This window comes from Heterodontus francisci, chromosome 40, assembly GCF_036365525.1.
Source record: "Heterodontus francisci isolate sHetFra1 chromosome 40, sHetFra1.hap1, whole genome shotgun sequence".
NCBI lineage: Eukaryota > Metazoa > Chordata > Chondrichthyes > Heterodontiformes > Heterodontidae > Heterodontus > Heterodontus francisci.
Genome location: NC_090410.1, coordinates 17,538,725 through 17,555,558, shown reverse-complemented (window position 1 = coordinate 17,555,558; position 16,834 = coordinate 17,538,725). Strand labels below are relative to the sequence as shown.

At 46.8% G+C, this 16,834-nt stretch overlaps 1 protein-coding gene across 1 annotated transcript in view; it reads right to left on the bottom strand.

Moving 5' to 3' along the window:
* Window positions 1-14,967, bottom strand: part of LOC137353173 (nesprin-2-like) — a 32,672-nt gene extending 17,705 nt beyond the window's left edge. The window contains exons 1-4 of the mRNA XM_068019219.1: window positions 14,906-14,967; window positions 14,345-14,495; window positions 5,986-6,168; window positions 3,287-3,481 (exon numbers count right to left, since the gene is read on the bottom strand). Coding sequence (XP_067875320.1) covers window positions 3,287-3,481; window positions 5,986-6,168; window positions 14,345-14,495; window positions 14,906-14,967 — 591 coding nt within the window. The remainder of the gene's footprint in view (window positions 1-3,286; window positions 3,482-5,985; window positions 6,169-14,344; window positions 14,496-14,905) is intronic.
* Window positions 14,968-16,834: the final 1,867 nt, after the last annotated feature.

Here is a 16,834-nt window from a genome sequence, read left to right as displayed (position 1 = left end):
ACAGTTTCACTTTGTTTACTCAGTCAAACCCGTCACAATTTTGAACACCTCATTAAATCTCTCCTTAACCCTCCCAGTTCGAAGGAAACCAGCACTAGCTTCTCCAGTCTCCCATTTCACCAGTCTCTGTCTGTTACTGTGCTCCTCACAGTTTACATTTCTGAGTTTATGCCAACTGCAAGCTTTGAAATTATCCCCTGTATACCCTAGTCCAGGTTATTAATATTTATCAAAAAAATGCAGTGGTCCCAATACTGACCCCTGGGGAACACAACTTTACATTTTCCTCAAGTCTAAAATACAGCTGTTCACCATGACTGATCCATTGCATGTTCTGATGATACCACTTTTCCACACCAGTGCTTCTGCCGTGTCCTCCTTTTCCCTCAATGAGGATTCCCCTCCACCATGCTTGACAGTGCCCTTGACCATGTCTGTCCCATTTCCCACACTTCTGCTCTCACCCTTTCATCTCCCACCAGCCTCCACATTCAACAGCCCTCGCCATTTCTGAAACTTTCTGCGTGATGCCGCCAAACACATCTACCTCTCCCTTTCAATATTCCAAAAAGGACTGTTCCATCTGTGACACCCTGGTCCACTCCTCAATCACTCAACATCCCCTTCCCTTCCCACAGCACCATCCCAAGCAAGCACAGGAGATACTGGAGAGGGGGAGGGTGTGGGGGAGATGGTGGCATAGTGCTAATGTCACTGAGCTAGTAATCCAGAGGCCCTGGGGACACAGGTTCAAATCCCACCATGGCAGCTGTTGGAATTTGAATTCAATTAATTAAAAAAAAATATCTGGAATTGAAAGCTAGTCTCAGTAATGGTGTCATCGATTGTCATAAAAACCCATCTGACTCACTAATGTCCTTTAGGGAAGGAAATCTGCCGTCCTTACCTGGTCTGGCCTACATGTGATTCCAGACCCACAGCAATGTGGTTGACTCTTAACTGCCCTCTGAAATGACCTAGCAAGCCATATAGTTGTCAAGGGCGATTTGGGACAGGCAACAAATGCTGGCCTTGCCAGCGACACCCACATCCCATGAAAGAATAAAAACAAAAATCAACACCTGCCCTTTTAATTCTTCTCTCCCCACTGTTCAGGGCCCCAAACCCTCCTTCCAGTTTATTGTATTCGCTGCTCACAATGCATTCCCCTCTATACTGGGGAGACCAAATGCAGATTGGGTGATCACTTTGTAGGGCGGCGCAGTGGTTAGCACTGCAGCCTCACAGCTCCAGCGACCCGGGTTCAATTCTGGGTACTGCCTGTGTGGAGTTTGCAAGTTCTCCCTGTGTTTGCGTGGGTTTCCTCCGGGTGCTCCGGTTTCCTCCCACATGCCAAAGACTTGCAGTTTGATAGGTAAATTGGCCATTAGCAATTGCCCCTAGTGTAGGTAGGTGGTAGGGAAATATAGGGACAGGTGGGGATGTGGTAGGAATATGGGATTAGTGTAGCATTAGTATAAATGGGTGGTTCATGGTCAGCACAGACTCGGTGGGCCGAAGGGCCTGTTTCAGTGCTGTATCTCTAAACTAAACTAAAACCTCTCCTCAGTCCACAAGCGTGACCGAGCTTCCAGTTGCCTTTTGTTTCAATTCTCTGTCCCACTCTGATCTCTCTGTCCTCTGCTTTCTATATGGTTCTAATGAAGCTCAATTTAAGCTTGAGGAACAGCACCATGGATAGAGGATTGGCTAACAGGAAAGAGAGTCAGGATAAATGAGGCATTTTCAGGTTGACAAACTAACTAGTGGACTGCAACGGGGATCAGTGCTGAGGCCTCAGCTATTTATAATCTATATTAATGACTTGGATGAAGGGACGGAGTGTATTGTGGCCAAATTTTCAGACGATACAAAGATAGGCAGGAAAGCAAATTATGAAGAGGACACGGAGTCGGCAAAGAGATAGAGATAGGTTAAGTGAGTGGGCAAAAAAATTTGGCAGATAGAGTATAAAGTGGGAAAATGTAAGGTTGTTCACTTTGGTAGGATTATTTAAATGGAGAGAGACTGCAGAATGCTGCAGTACACAGGGATCTGGGTGTCCTTGTGCATGAAAAACAAGAAGTTAGCATGCAGATACAGCACGTAATTAGGAAGGCAAAGGGAATGTTAGCATATATTGCAAGGAGCCTGGAGTGTAAAAAAGTGAGAAAGTCTTGCTACAACTGTACAGGACATTGGTGAGACCTCACCTGGAGTACTGTGTACAGTTTTGGTCTCCTTATTTAAGGAGGGATATACTTGCATTAGAAGCAGTTCAGAGAAGGTTCACTCGGCTGATTCCTGGGATGACGGGGTTGTCTTATGAGGAGAGGTTGACCAGGTTGGGCCTATACTCATTGGAGTTTAGAAGAATGAGAGGTGATCTTATTGAAACATAAGATTCTGAGGAGGCTTGACAGGGTAGATGCTGAGAGGATGTTTCCCCTCATGGGGAAATCTAGAACTAGGGGGCATAGTTTCAAAATAAAGGGTCTCCCTTTGAAGACGGAGATGAGGAGGAATTTCTTTTCTCAGAGGGTCGTTAATCTTTAGAATTCTTACCCCAGACAGCAGTGGAGGCTGGTCCATTGAATACAGTCAAGGCTGAGTTAAACAGATTTTTGATCTACAAGGGAATCGAGGGTTATGGGGGGCTGGCAGTAATGTGGAGTTAAGGCCACAATCAGCCATGATCTTATTAAATGGTGGAGCAGGTTTGAGGGGCCGAATGGCCTACTCCTGCTCCTATATCTTAAGTTCTTATCTTTCGATTATATCACGTTGCAGCCTTCCGGACTCAACAATTTCAGATCATAACCACTGCTCCCATTTTTTTTTTTTTGGATAGCAGATGCTTTTAATGTTTGTGCTGTTACAATTTACACCCCCTCTTTTACTTCTTCCATCACCATCTCCTTTTGCCTCGCACCATCATCCCTTTTTTCATTTAATCTCTCCTGTAGTAACTGTGAAACCAGGTAAACAGGGAGCCCAAATCCAAGCAATAGGACATGTCCATTCAGGGGGCGTTAGAAACAGCAGGAGGAAATGTGAGAGGCAGAGAGGGGCAGAAGGTAAACAGAAAGAGGTGACGAACCACAGCAAGGAAGTGTGAGAAAGAAAGCAAGAATGAGAGGAGAATTAAAATTTGTGAAAGCAGCAGAGGAACAGTGACAGGAAGATAGGCATTTAGAGAATTGACTGTCTATTGGATTAAGCCTCCAGCTTTTCCCAGTGAGAGGCCCCTGGCCCTGGGTGGATCTGAGCAAGTAAAGCTCCTTACCTGCCCTGTGCTGAGACATCTCTTGCAGAGCCGACTCACTTGTCCAAACACATCCTGCTGGAACTGCAGCAGATCCCGAACCTCGCCTTCGATTGTCACACTGTCCTGGGACTCACTCTTCTGCAGCATGATCTGAGCCACCATCAGCAGCTCATCTGTTTTCTCTCTGATGCGGGTGATAACTTGCTGGAGCACCTGGGAGGCGGCAGGGGCAACAGGGTGAAGGAGGAGATGTCGACAGGTTATGCCCTCTGGGACATCAACTTAGAGAGGGCACAGTCAACGTAGTGTGATTGTTAAAAGGGTTTCACCCCCCCAAAAAATCCTGTTGCGCTAAATTTTTTAATCTAAACTACTTCATGAATCCAATTATTACTGTTGTATGTTTGGTATGTTTAGTTAGTCTAGCTTCGAGAGATTCCTTAGTCTTGGATACTTAGAACATTAACCTTTATTACATTATAGCTATGTACAGCTTCACACTAGTCTGTGTGACCCCTCTGAGGCCATGCTGCATCTCTCCAAGTCTGTCTCACATGCGATCTCTTACATCATCACAGTAGGAGGTATTCCGTACACCTGCTCAACGTTAACCCTTTCAGGCCCTTGTACTGGGGATGGTCAATTCCAGGGTTCACTGTCCACATGGGTTGTGTTTTTGGGGGGATAGACTGTAATAGTCCAGGAGTGATCGAGTCTGGCCCCCCGCTGCCCCGCACTCTTCTGACAGGAAATTGGGGGGAGGCGGACTTTGGTCAGTTGGCGATTGAGCGCAGGAGCTCATGGGGACTGAGATTCCCCCTCAAATATCTCCCCCGTTGGGTGAGAGTTTGCTATCAGCCTCCCTCGGACTTAACCCCTCCTCCCTTATTGCGATTCCCTCCCTCAACGTAACCCATTCCCTCGGATGGAGTCCCTCCTGTGCTCAGCACTCAATCCCAATACCTGCAGGCGGATGAGATATTTTGCTGCTTCTCCTCGGACGAAGTATTCCAGCTCAATGTCCAACTCCATGAGCTGCAGCCACAGATTCTCTCGCTCGGCCTCAAACTCTTCTCTCTGAGTCACAAAATACTGCAAACAAAACATCTGCAAATGGTCTGCCCCAACATCAGCATCACTGAATATTACAGGAGCACCCAGACACACAAACTGGTAATGGGATGGGCAGACGGGGCCAGACACAGTTTGATGTGAAGTAAAGGGTAACACATTTGAGAGGAAGAACATTGAATGGGCAGGTACTGACTGGTGTGGCGGGTCACTGACCCGTAGTCAAATATGCCACTTCCTGAAAAGTCAATTAAGTTATAAATTAAATCAATTGCACCTCGAGTTTTATAAATTGTGGCGTAGAGAATAGTAAAGAGGTAATGAGGAGTTAAACGAGACAATAGTGAGGCCACAGTTACAGACTGCGTGCAGCTTGGGGCCCCCATGATAGAAAGGTCATTAAAAGGCACAGATAGCATTCAGTAGATTGACCAGGATCATTCCAGGGATGGGAGACTGTAGTTACAAGGAGCGACTGGAGGTACTGGGACTATACCCAGCAGCGCAGAGAAGATTAAATGGAGTTTTAAGAGGGTTTTAAAACGTGGAGAGAGTTTTGAGGGAGTGAATAGAGAGAGATGGTTTCCTCTGTTTGGGGAGTCAGTGATGAGGGGTTAATAATTTAAAATTGTCACAAAATGAAGGGAAGGTTGTTGGAGCATGGAACACTTTACCACTGGCAGTGGTTGAGGCAGAGACCACTGTGTCTTTTAAGTAAAAACTGGACACAATTTGAAACAGAGGGAAATACAGGGCGAGGGAACAGTACATGGCAGTGGGATTCATTCTGGCTTGCTCCGGCAAAGAGCCAGAACATACACGATGGATTGAATGGCCAGGTGGATAGTGGCTGGAGAAGCAAGAAACAAGGAGCTGACCAGGTCTGGGACAGGGCCTGGTGTCTGGAGACTGGCACGGAGACAAGGATGAGGCACATTCCCAACAATTGGGAAGAAGCCTGCTAGGTGCTGCAGAGTTTGGGTTGTTACAAAAATCAGAAGCCCCAGGAAACCAGCTCTTGAATTAAAGCCAGAAATAGAATCAATGGGGAAATGGCCACAGGTCGACAATTACCAGGAGTCCCGTTGAAACACTGACGACAGGACGAGAAGTGCCCAAGGTTAAATGGTGGATATAGGGAAAGAAAGAGAGACTTGCAATTCTATAACACCTTTCACAACCCAAAGCACCGTTAAAGTGTCATCACTGCTGTGATGTAATGAGGGCTGCCATTTGGGGAGGCAGTGGCTTAGAGGTAATGTCACTGGGTTAATAATCCAGAGCCCAGGCTAATTCTCTGGGGACATGGGTTCAAATCCCACCAGGGCAAATGGTGAAATTTGAATTCAATTAATAAATCTGGAATTAAAAGCTAGTCTAATGGTGACCATGAAACCATTGTCGATTGTTGTAAAAACCCATCTGGTTCACTAATGCCCTTTAGGGAAGGAAATCTGCCATCCTTACCTGGTCTGGCCTACTTGTGACTCCAGACCCACGGCAATGAGGTTGACTCTTAAATACCTTTGAAATGGCCTGGCAAGCCACTCAGTTCAAGGGCAATAAATATGGCCTAATCAGCGACACCCACATTGCACAAACAAATAAAAAAAACCCAAATGGTTTTAGAGAGTGGAGTCAAATACCTTCAGCCTTTTGCAGATGATGTCAACTCTTCTCTGGAGATTGTCCCACCTCTGGATCCCATCATGCACCATTCCTTTCAGCTTGCCAGCCAATCCTATCCCCTGCTCTCTGGCCAGCTGCCTATACCATCTCTTTATAGACTCCAGCCGGATCATATGCTCTTCCGTTCGTTTCCGGAGATACTATTCAAAAAAAAAAGGAAGAGTTTCTGTCTCTTCCCTCCCTCTGTCCCCCAGCCTTCTGTCTTTATCAGGGATTGGCAACTGGGTATTAAGGATTGGGGATTTGGTTTCAAGGAATGGGGTTCAAAGTTCGGCTTCTGGGATTGTGGACTGGGGTTCTTGGATTGGTGATTGTAGGTCCCAAGGCCTGAAACCCAAAGGGAAAATGGCGAAAAACAAGTGAAAACTAACTGGCAGTTTCAAAAAATGTGGTTCCAGGCCCCAAAACAGCCTTTTGACATGAAGGCTAGGAGATGGACTTAAAGTGCAGCAACACATTGGTTTCCCATATTGACAAATAAAACTGACTGTCATTCATTTCCAAATCCCAGTAATTCTGTAAGCAGAACAGCAGGAAAACTGAATCAATTTGAAGACAATAAACCTTTACCTGAAACAGTGGGAAAATGTCCCAGGCAGTTGTTAATGTAGGAAATGGTGAACTCACTGTGATCTCAGGCCCAGGAGGCGAACTTTAACCGCAGTCGAATATTAACCGTTGTACAGAAAAAAAAAATTGATGAAAACCAGGTCAGAATGAAATAGGTGAAGACTGAGAACTTCCCCGTAACTGTTGAAAAGACTGAAAAGGAGAGAGTATCGATGAAAAAACGTGAGGTTTCCTCATAGTTCAGACTGTAAAGAGTTAGCAGTGACAGCACACACCAGAACCAACACTAGAGTGCGAGATTAAACCAGCCAGGACACGACAGGCGCATGGCCTGAATCAACTGAGGGTATAAAGCCAAAGGCCAGAGTAAGCAACAGGGCAGAGAGAACGGTGTTGGGGAGATAAGTAGTGAACATTCATAATGCTCAGTGGAGAGCCAGCATGGACTCAATAGGCCGAATGGCCTCCTTCTGTGCCATAAATGACGATGACTATGCTGGAAGGAAATGAACTCAAAAAAGGACAATTTGTAAAAGGCCACCCAACAGAGGATAGATCACCATAGCAACGCGACTAGGCCCAGGCTGGCTAGAGATCAGTTTGAACACCTGCCTCACGTCACCCAGACTGCTTGCCACCCTGCCAGCTCCCTGCCTATTGCCAGTTATAGCGTACCTGTGAAGCAGATGACGTGGCTATAGCAACAGAAAACCATGCTGTAACTCCAGACATCTACAATCTCGCCCACAAAATGTGAGCCAACAGTAAGTCTATAACTTATGTTGTGCGTTTAGTCTCAGGTAGACATTTAATTTCGAGAAGCTTATGGGTTTTGTGAATTCAGAAGGGGTTATATTGTTGAGGCAATTCTAATTTGTGCGTAAACCCGAGATATTGTTTAGATTCGTATGTTAATTTTAGTGTCTTTTTGCAGCGGCGAAAGGGAGAGCGAGGTGGCAGCTGGGTAAGTAAGTCCTATATAGTTGGGCAGCGGTTGAACCAGAGACACTACACCTGTAGTGTCTCCCACCCGCCCTCCTCCTCTAACCAAAAAAAAAAGGACTCGGTGGTGTGCAGATAAGGTAAGGCTTTTTCTATTTCTTTTTTTTTTCGTGTGATTGGTAAAAACTTTTCGTTCCTTTTTCGTTTATCTAAGTTAAGACTAACTTAAGCTTAAGATTGAAAATGGCAGGAGATCTCAGACCCGTGTTATGCTCCTCTTGCTCAATGTGGGAGCTCAGGGACACGGCTGATGTCCCTGACTCCTTCACGTGCTGGAAGTGTGTCCAGCTGCAGCTCTTGTTAGACCGCATGACGGCTCTGGAGCTGCGGATGGACTCACTTTGGAGCATCCGCGATGCTGAGGAGGTCGTGGATAGCACGTTTAGCGAATTGGTCACACCGCAGATTAGGATTGCTGAGGGAGAAAGGGAATGGGTGACCAAAAGGCAGAGAAAGAGCAGGAAGGCAGCGCAGGTGTCCCCTGCGGTCATCTCCCTCCAAAACAGGTATACCGTTTTGGATACTGTTGAGGGAGATGGCTCACCAGGGGAAGGCAGCAGTAGCCAGGTTCATGGCACCGTGGATGGCTCTGCTGTTCGGAAGGGCGGGAAAAAGAGTGGAAGGGCTATAGTCATCGGGGATTCGATTGTAAGGGGAGTAGATAGGCGGTTCTGTGGTCGAAAACGAGACTCCCGAATGGTATGTTGCCTCCCAGGTGCACGGGTCAGGGATGTCTCAGATCGGCTGCAGAACATGATGAAAGGGGAGGGTGAACAGCCAGTTGTCGTTGTGCACATAGGCACCAATGATATAGGTAAAAAACAGGATGAGGTCCTACAAGCAGAATTTAGGGAGTTAGGAGCCAAGTTAAAAAGTAGGACCTCAGAGGTAGTAATCTCAGGATTGCTACCAGTGCCACGTGATAGTCAGAGTAGAAATGAAAGAATAGTCAGGATGAATGCGTGGCTTGAGAGATGGTGCAGGAGGGAGGGGTTCAGATTTTTGGGACATTGGGACCGGTTCTGGGGGAGGTGGGACTATTACAAATTGGACGGTCTACACCTGGGCTGGAACCAATGTCCTTGGGGGTGCTTTTGCTAACGCTGTTGGGGAGGGTTTAAACAAATGTGGCAGGGGGATGGGAACCAAATGAGGTCAGTGGACAGTAAGGAGGTAGTAACTAAAGCCTGTAAGGAACTAGATAATGAAGTCAGCGTGACTAAGGGAAAGAGTAGACAGGGAGCAGATGATGTACGCAAAGGGACTGGTGGTCTGAGGTGCATTTGTTTTAATGCAAGAAGTGTAGTAGGTAAGGCAGATGAACTTAGGGCCTGGATTAGTACCTGGGAGTATGATGTTATTGCTATTACTGAGACTTGGTTAAGGGAAGGGCATGATTGGCAACTAAATATCCCAGGATAGCGATGCTTCCGGCAGGATAGAGAGGGAGGTAAAAGGGGTGGAGGAGTTGCAGTACTGGTCAAAGAGGATATCACAGCTGTGCTGAAGGAGGGCACTATGGAGGACACGAGCTGTGAGGCAATATGGGCAGAACTCAGAAATAGGAAGGGTGCGGTAACAATGTTGGGGCTGTACTACAGGCCTCCCAACAGCGAGCGTGAGATAGAGGTACAAATATGTAAACAGATTATGAAAAGATGTAGGAGCAACAGGGTGGTGGTGATAGGAGATTTTAATTTTCCCAACATTGACTGGGATTCACCTAGTGTTAGAGGTCTAGATGGAGCAGAATTTGTAAGGAGCATCCAGGAGGGTTTTCTAGAGCAGTATCTAAATAGTCCAACTCGGGAAGGGGCCGTACTGGACCTGGTGTTGGGGAATGAGCCCGGCCAGGTGGTTGAAGTTTCAGTAGGGGACTACTTTGGGAATAGTGATCACAATTCCGTAAGTTTTAGAATACTCATGGACAAAGACGAGAGTGGTCCCAAAGGAAGAGTGCTAAATTGGGGGAAGGCCAACTATACCAGAATTCGGCAGGAGCTGGGGAATGTAGATTGGGAGCAGCTGTTTGAAGGTAAATCCACATTTGATATGTGGGAGGCTTTTAAAGAGAGGTTGATTGGCGTGCAGGAGAGACATGTTCCTGTGAAAATGAGGGATAGAAATGGCAAGATTAGGGAACCATGGATGACAGGTGAAATTGGGAGACTAGCTAAGAGGAAAAAGGAAGCATACATAAGGTCTAGGCGGCTGAAGAAAGACGAAGCTTTGAAAGAATATCGGGAATGTAGGACCAATCTGAAACGAGGAATTAAGATTGCTAAAAGGGGCCATGAAATATGGTTAAGGAAAATCCCAAAGCCTTTTATTCATATATAAGGAGCAAGAGGGTAACTAGAGAAAGGATTGGCCCACTCAAGGACAAAGGAGGAAAGTTATGCGTGGAGTCAGAGAAAATGGGTGAGATTCTAAACGAGTACTTTGCATCGGTATTCACCGAGGAGAGGGACATAACGGATGTTGAGGTTAGGGACAGATGTTTGATTACTGTAGGTCAAGTCGGCATAAGGAGGGAGGAAGTGTTGGGTATTCTAAAAGGCATTAAGGTGGACAAGTCCCCAGGTCCGGATGGGATCTATCCCAGGTTTCTGAGGGAAGCGAGAGAGGAAATAGCTGGGGCCTTAACAGATATCTTTGCAGCATCCTTAAACACGGGTGAGGTCCCGGAGGACTGGAGAATTGCTAATGTTGTCCCCTTGTTTAAGAAGGGTGGCAGGGAAAATCCAGGTAATTATAGACTGGTGAGCCTGACGTCAGTGGTAGGGAAGCTGCTGGAGAAGATACTGAGGGATAGGATCTATTCCCATTTGGAAGAAAATGGGCTTATCAGTGATAGGCAACATGGTTTTGTGCAGGGAAGGTCATGTCTTACCAACTTAATAGAATTCTTTGAGGAAGTGACAAAGTTGATTGATGAGGGAAAGGCTGTAGATGTCATATACATGGACTTCAGTAAGGCGTTTGATAAGGTTCCCCATGGTAGGCTGATGGAGAAAGTGAAGTCGCATGGGGTCCAGGGTGTACTAGCTAGATGGATAAAGAACTGGCTGGGCAACAGGAGACAGAGAGTAGCAGTGGAAGGGAGTTTCTCAAAATGGAGACGTGTGACCAGTGGTGTTCCACAGGGATCCGTGCTGGGACCACTGTTGTTTGTGATATACATAAATGATTTGGAGGAAAGTATAGGTGGTCTGATTAGCAAGTTTGCAGACGACACTAAGATTGGTGGAGTAGCAGATAGTGAAGGGGACTGTCAGAGAATACAGCAGAATATAAATAGATTGGAGAGTTGGGCAGAGAAATGGCAGATGGAGTTCAATCAGGGCAAATGCGAGGTGATGCATTTTGGAAGATCCAATTCAAGAGTGAACTATACAGTAAATGGAAAAGTCCTGGGGAAAATTGATGTACAGAGAGATTTGGGTGTTCAGGTCCATTGTTCCCTGAAGGTGGCAACGCAGGTCAATAGAGTGGTCAAGAAGGCATACGGCATGCTTTCCTTCATCGGACGGGGTATTGAGTACAAGGGTTGGCAGGTCATGTTACAGTTGTATAAGACTTTGGTTCGGCCACATTTGGAATACTGCGTGCAGTTCTGGTCGCCACATTACCAAAAGGATGTGGATGCTTTGGAGAGGGTGCAGAGGAGGTTCACCAGGATGTTGCCTGGTATGGAGGGCGCTAGCTATGAAGAGAGGTTGAGCCGATTAGGATTATTTTCATTAGAAAGACGGAGGTTGAGGGGGGACCTGATTGAGGTGTACAAAATCATGAGAGGTATAGACAGGGTGGATAGCAAGAAGCTTTTTCCCCAGAGTGGGGGATTCAATTACTAGGGGTCACAAGTTCAAAGTGAGAGGGGAAAAGTTTAGGGGGGATATGCGTGGAAAGTTCTTTACGCAGAGGGTGGTGGGTGCCTGGAACGCGTTGCCAGCGGAGGTGGTAGACGCGGGCACGATAGCGTCTTTTAAGATGTAGCTAGACAGATACATGAATGGGCAGGAAGCAGAGATACAGACCCTTAGAAAATAGGCGACATGTTTAGATAGAGGATCTGCATCGGCTCAGGCTTGGAGGGCCGAAGGGCCTGTTCCTGTGCTGTAATTTTCTTTGTTCTTTGTTCTTAAAAGACAGTTTTCTTTGTAAAGCCAGGGATTTTGCCTGAAGTTTCTTTAGGAGAAAGAGTTCATGAAATTAAAATAAAATTAAATCTTCTGATTGGAGGGACGTATGCGGTGGCTCTTCAGAGGGTGATATTAGGACCATTGCTTTTATTGTTTTCAGGGGAGATGGTGGCATAGTGGTAATGCCACCAATCTAGTAATTCAAAGGCCCAGGCTAATGCCCTGGGGACACAGGTCCAAATCCCACCATGGCAGCTGGTGGAATTTGAATTCAATTAGGTAATAAAAATCTGGAATTGAAAGCTAGTCTCAAGAATGGTGTCATGATCGATTGTTGTCAAAACCCATCTGGTTCACAATGTGTCTTTAGGGAAGGAAATCTGCTGTCCTTACCTGGTCTGGCCTACATGGGACTCCAGACCCACAGCAAGGTGGTTGACTCTTAAATGCCCTCTGAAATGGCCTAGCAAGCCACTCAGTTCAAGGGCATTTAGGGATGGGCAGCAAACGCTGACCCTTGCCTGTGATGTCCACATCCCAGAGAGCATTAAAATAAAATCTGGACTTGGTATGCAAAGTTTGCAGGGGAGATAAAACTTGGCAATGTAGTAAACAGTGAGCAGGATCGTAGCAGACTTCAGGAGGACTTAGATTGACTGGCAAAATGGGCAGACAGATGGCAGATACAGTTTTATGCAGCTAGGTGTGAAGTGATGCACTTTGGGAGGATCAACATGGAGAGGCTGTATAATCTAAATGGTGCTATTCTGAGGCAGGAACAAGAGTAGAGGGAGCTGGGGAGGCAGATTCACAAACCCTCGAAGGTGGCAGGGCAAGCAGAGAAAGACCATGAAGAAAGTGTATGGGATGCTTGGCTTTGTAAATAGGTGCATTGAATACAAAGACAAGAAAGTCATGCTAAACTTTAACAAATCTCTGGTTAGACGTCAGCGAGAGGACGGTGTGCAATTCTGGAGACCACACTTTAGGAAGGATGTTAAGGCCCTGGAGAGAGTTAAGAGATTTATCTGGGTGATACTGGGGTGAGGGATTTCAGTTACATGGAGAACTACAGAAGCTGGGATTGTTCTCCTTAGAGCAGAGAAGGTTAAGCGGAAACCAAAGAGAGGTATTCAAAACCTTGAGGGATTTTGAGAGCAAGTAGGGAGAAATTAGTTCCTCTGGCATGTGGTTTGGTAATCAGAGGTTATAGATTTAAAATAATTGGTAAAAGGACTAGAGCAAAAATTAGGAGAAATTTCATCAAACAGAGGGTTATTATTTGGAACGCTCGACCTGAAGGGGAGATGGAGTATTCCATCGGAGCTTTCTAAAGGCAATTGGACCCTGTACTTGAACAGTACACGGCCAGCCTCCCATCATCACCCACCTATCACCTCACCAATACCCTTCCTACCCACTGCTCCCATCCTGTCCCCACCCACTGCTCCCCTTCCCCCCCCCCCTCCATATTGTTTAACTGAGCTAAATCCCATTGAACATCCATCACCAAGTCTATTTAATTCCATCTCCACCCCCTCCTTCAGCTCGTCCACTGCTCAAATCCTTTTTGCATGCCTTTGTCACCCCCAACTCAACTCAGTGTTGGTTTCCCAACCTCCATGCAGCCCAACCTGTTGAAACCTCTGCTGAGTGTATCCTTCTCCACAAGTCCTGCTCATCCCTCACCTTCATTCCTGAACCTACACCATCCTCCCACTCCAAACCATTAAATTCAAAATCTTTATCCATGCCTTTGAATCCCACTCGTCCAACCCAACCCCTCTAGTTTCCTGCCCCCCCCCCACAGCAAATCTGATCTGTGCAGCATTCTCCCATCGGCAGCAATGCATCCAGCTGCCTTGGTCATTATCTTTGGAATTCCCTCTTTGAACCTTCCTTCACTTTGGCCAAATGTCCAATGGCTCCTCCTCATCTCTCCATCCTGCTTGGGCATCCAGCAAAGTTAGAGTTCAGGTAGATGGAGAGAAACTATTTCCTCTGGTGGGGGGGGGGGGTGGTGGGGGGAGTTCAGTAAGAGAGGGCAGAATCTAAAAGTTAGAGCTCGGCCAATCGCGGTGATGTCAGGAAACACTTCACACAAAGAGTAGTGGAAATCTGGAACACTCCCCCCCCCAAAAAAGCTGTTGAGGCTGATTGGGGGTGGGGGGGGGGGGGCGGGGGGAGCAGTCAATTGAAAACTTCAGAAGTGTGATTGATAGATTTTTGTTAGGCAAAGGAATTAAAGGGATACAGAACCAAGGTGGGTGAATGGAGATAAGCTACAAATCAGCCATGATCTAATTGAAAGGCAGAATGGGGCTGAATGGCCTCTTCTTATTCCTAAATTAGATTTTTTTTAAAATTCCCTCCCCACAGGACAATCTCCCAGAGAAAGCAGTCAATTGCTCTTTTAAAAAAAAGGAGCCGGACCAATGTCCTGGGGAGAAGAGGTTCAATTCACCTTCAATAACTGCTCCAGGGAAGTTGAGAAAAGAATGTGGGATTCGAGATAATCTTGTGGATTCGAGGCAGGTTGGGATTGATGGGCCAAACAGCCTTTGACCGGCCCTGGTCTGAATTCCAGCAGTTTTCTTACCTCAAACTTTTTGAGTTCCTCCTTAGCTTCGGTGTACAGGACCTGCGAGGTCTGAGGCTCCTTGGACACGGCTTCAGCCCACTGCAGCCAGTCATTAAACTGGGAGTAGTCATCCAGGAACTCCTGCCACAGCTGCCAGGACTGCTCCATCCTGTGGGACACAGAGATCAGGTGGAGGTCAACGCGGGAACCCCTCCATTAATTTCAAATCCCAAGGCTGAAATGCAGTTCAACTCCCTCCTGTTTGGGATTTCCCATTCCCAATGGAGGCATCAGACACTGTCCAGGGAGGGTGTCGTGGTGGGAGGGTGGCAGAAATAGGATTAAATCTCCCTCCCCATCTTAAATGTAGTGGGGCCATCGCCCTCAGGTATTTGGTCACTCACTAACACTATTACTGGTGCTATGTCCTAATATCCAGACACTGGGGAAGCGACACTGACTTTCCAAAGTTAAGAGGCTGTGACATTTAGGTGACCTCACTGCAATAACTGGGCCACTTCACAAACTGGGTCTTAGTCTGCTAACGTAATGAGATAGCCCTCACATACGTAGAATTACCTTTTTTTTAATTCATTCATGGGATATGGGCGTCGCTGGCCAGGCCAGCATTTATTGCCCATCCCTAATTGCCCTCGAGAAGGTGGTGGTGAGCTGCCTTCTTGAACCGCTGCAGTCCATGGGAGGTAGGGACACCCACAGTGATGTTAGGAAGGGAGTTCCAGGATTTTGACCCAGCGACAGTGAAGGAACGGCGATATAGTTCCAAGTCAGGATGGTGTGTGACTTGGAGGGGAACTTGCAGGTGGTGGTGTTCCCATGTATTTGCTGCCCTTGTCCTTCTAGTTGGTAGTGGTCGCGGGTTTGGAAGGTGCTGTCTAAGGAGCCTTGGTGCATTGCTGCAGTGCATCTTGTAGATGGTACACACTGCTGCCACTGTGCATCGATGGTGGAGGGAGTGGATGTTTGTAGATGGGGTGCCAATCAAGTGGGCTGCTTTGGGTGTTACCAGCTATAAACTTTCTGAAGATGCTAATTTGAACTTCTAATTGTTTCTGAAATGTTTTATGGGTTTTTTGCCTTCATCTGTCCTGGTACCTACACCCTGTGACCCTGCTCAGCCTGGTATGTGCCTCTGCTCTGACTCCACAAGGGATAGCGTCTCATGTTTCAGTGTGCAGACCCTGGTTCGAGATGTGGTCCTTTGACTTGTGCTCTGCTGTGGTGACCAGGTGGATCAATGCTCTGTTGGGTTTGCTGATCACTGCCCCTGCGTTGGTTGGGCAAAGATTCCTGGGTCCCCCTGCTAAATCCATCCCATTCCCATCACCTTCCATTTGCTGATTTTATCAATTCCCTCTGCAACTAAATTCTCGAGAGTCAGAGAGACAGAATTGTCGAAATTAGAAATCAGGAGGAGGCCATTCAGCCCATCGCACCTGCATGGTGCTAGCTCTTCAATTGAAACTATCAACTCTGATCATATTCTTTGGGTGTAGGTGACACTGGAGAGTGACATCTCAATTTCCTTACCCCACATTGTTCCTCTTCAAATGGTTATCCCATTTCCTTTTCAATGACATGATAGTCTCTGCCTCAATAGTCTCCTGTGGTAAGACATTCTCTGGTCTAATAAACCTTTGTGTCAAGACATTTCCTATCACTTTACCCTTCATTCTTGCAGTAATAAGGCTCAAACGATGGCCAGGGCAATAAAACGCTCATCATTTACCCTCTCAACACCTTTCAGAATTTAGAACCTCCATAACCCTCTCAGTGCCAGTGAGAAAGTCTCCAATTTCTCAGCCTTTCTTCGCAACAGTAACTGAGCCCATTCCAGTGATTGTATTTAAGAGTGTCCAGTGATAGAAACAGGGTTGGTGTTGAGTGGGAAGGGAGGAAGAGCGACTGGAGACTAATTCCCCTTGCCATGGGACAACAGCCAAGGAAAGAAACCCATTTTGTGTGTGGGGTATAGTGGGGGGGGGCGTGCGTGAAATACTTCAGGACTCACTGGGAGCAGACAGGATGTCTGAGATTGGACTTACATCAGACACATGTGTGTGTTCTGACTCACCCTGCGTCACTATAGGACATCCAGCGGTGTATGAGTGCAGATAATAGCTAACACCTTCACATAGGTCAGCTGGGAAGTGGGTGTCCATGAGTCAGAGTACCTGTCAGTGCAGCTGTGGCTCATGTTTTTTTTTGTTCGTTCATGGGATGTGGGCATCGCTGGCCAGGCCAGCATTTATTGCCCATCCCTAACTGCTCTTGAACTGAGTGGCTAGCTAGGCCATTTCAGAGGGCATTTACGAGTCAACCATATTGGAGTCACATGTGGGCCAGACCAGGTAAGGACAGCAGATAAAGGACATTAGTGAACCAACAAATCGACAATGGTTTCATGGTCACCATTAGACTAGCTTTTTAATTCCAGATTTATTAACTGAATTCAAATTCCACCTTCTGCTGTGGTGGGATTCGAAC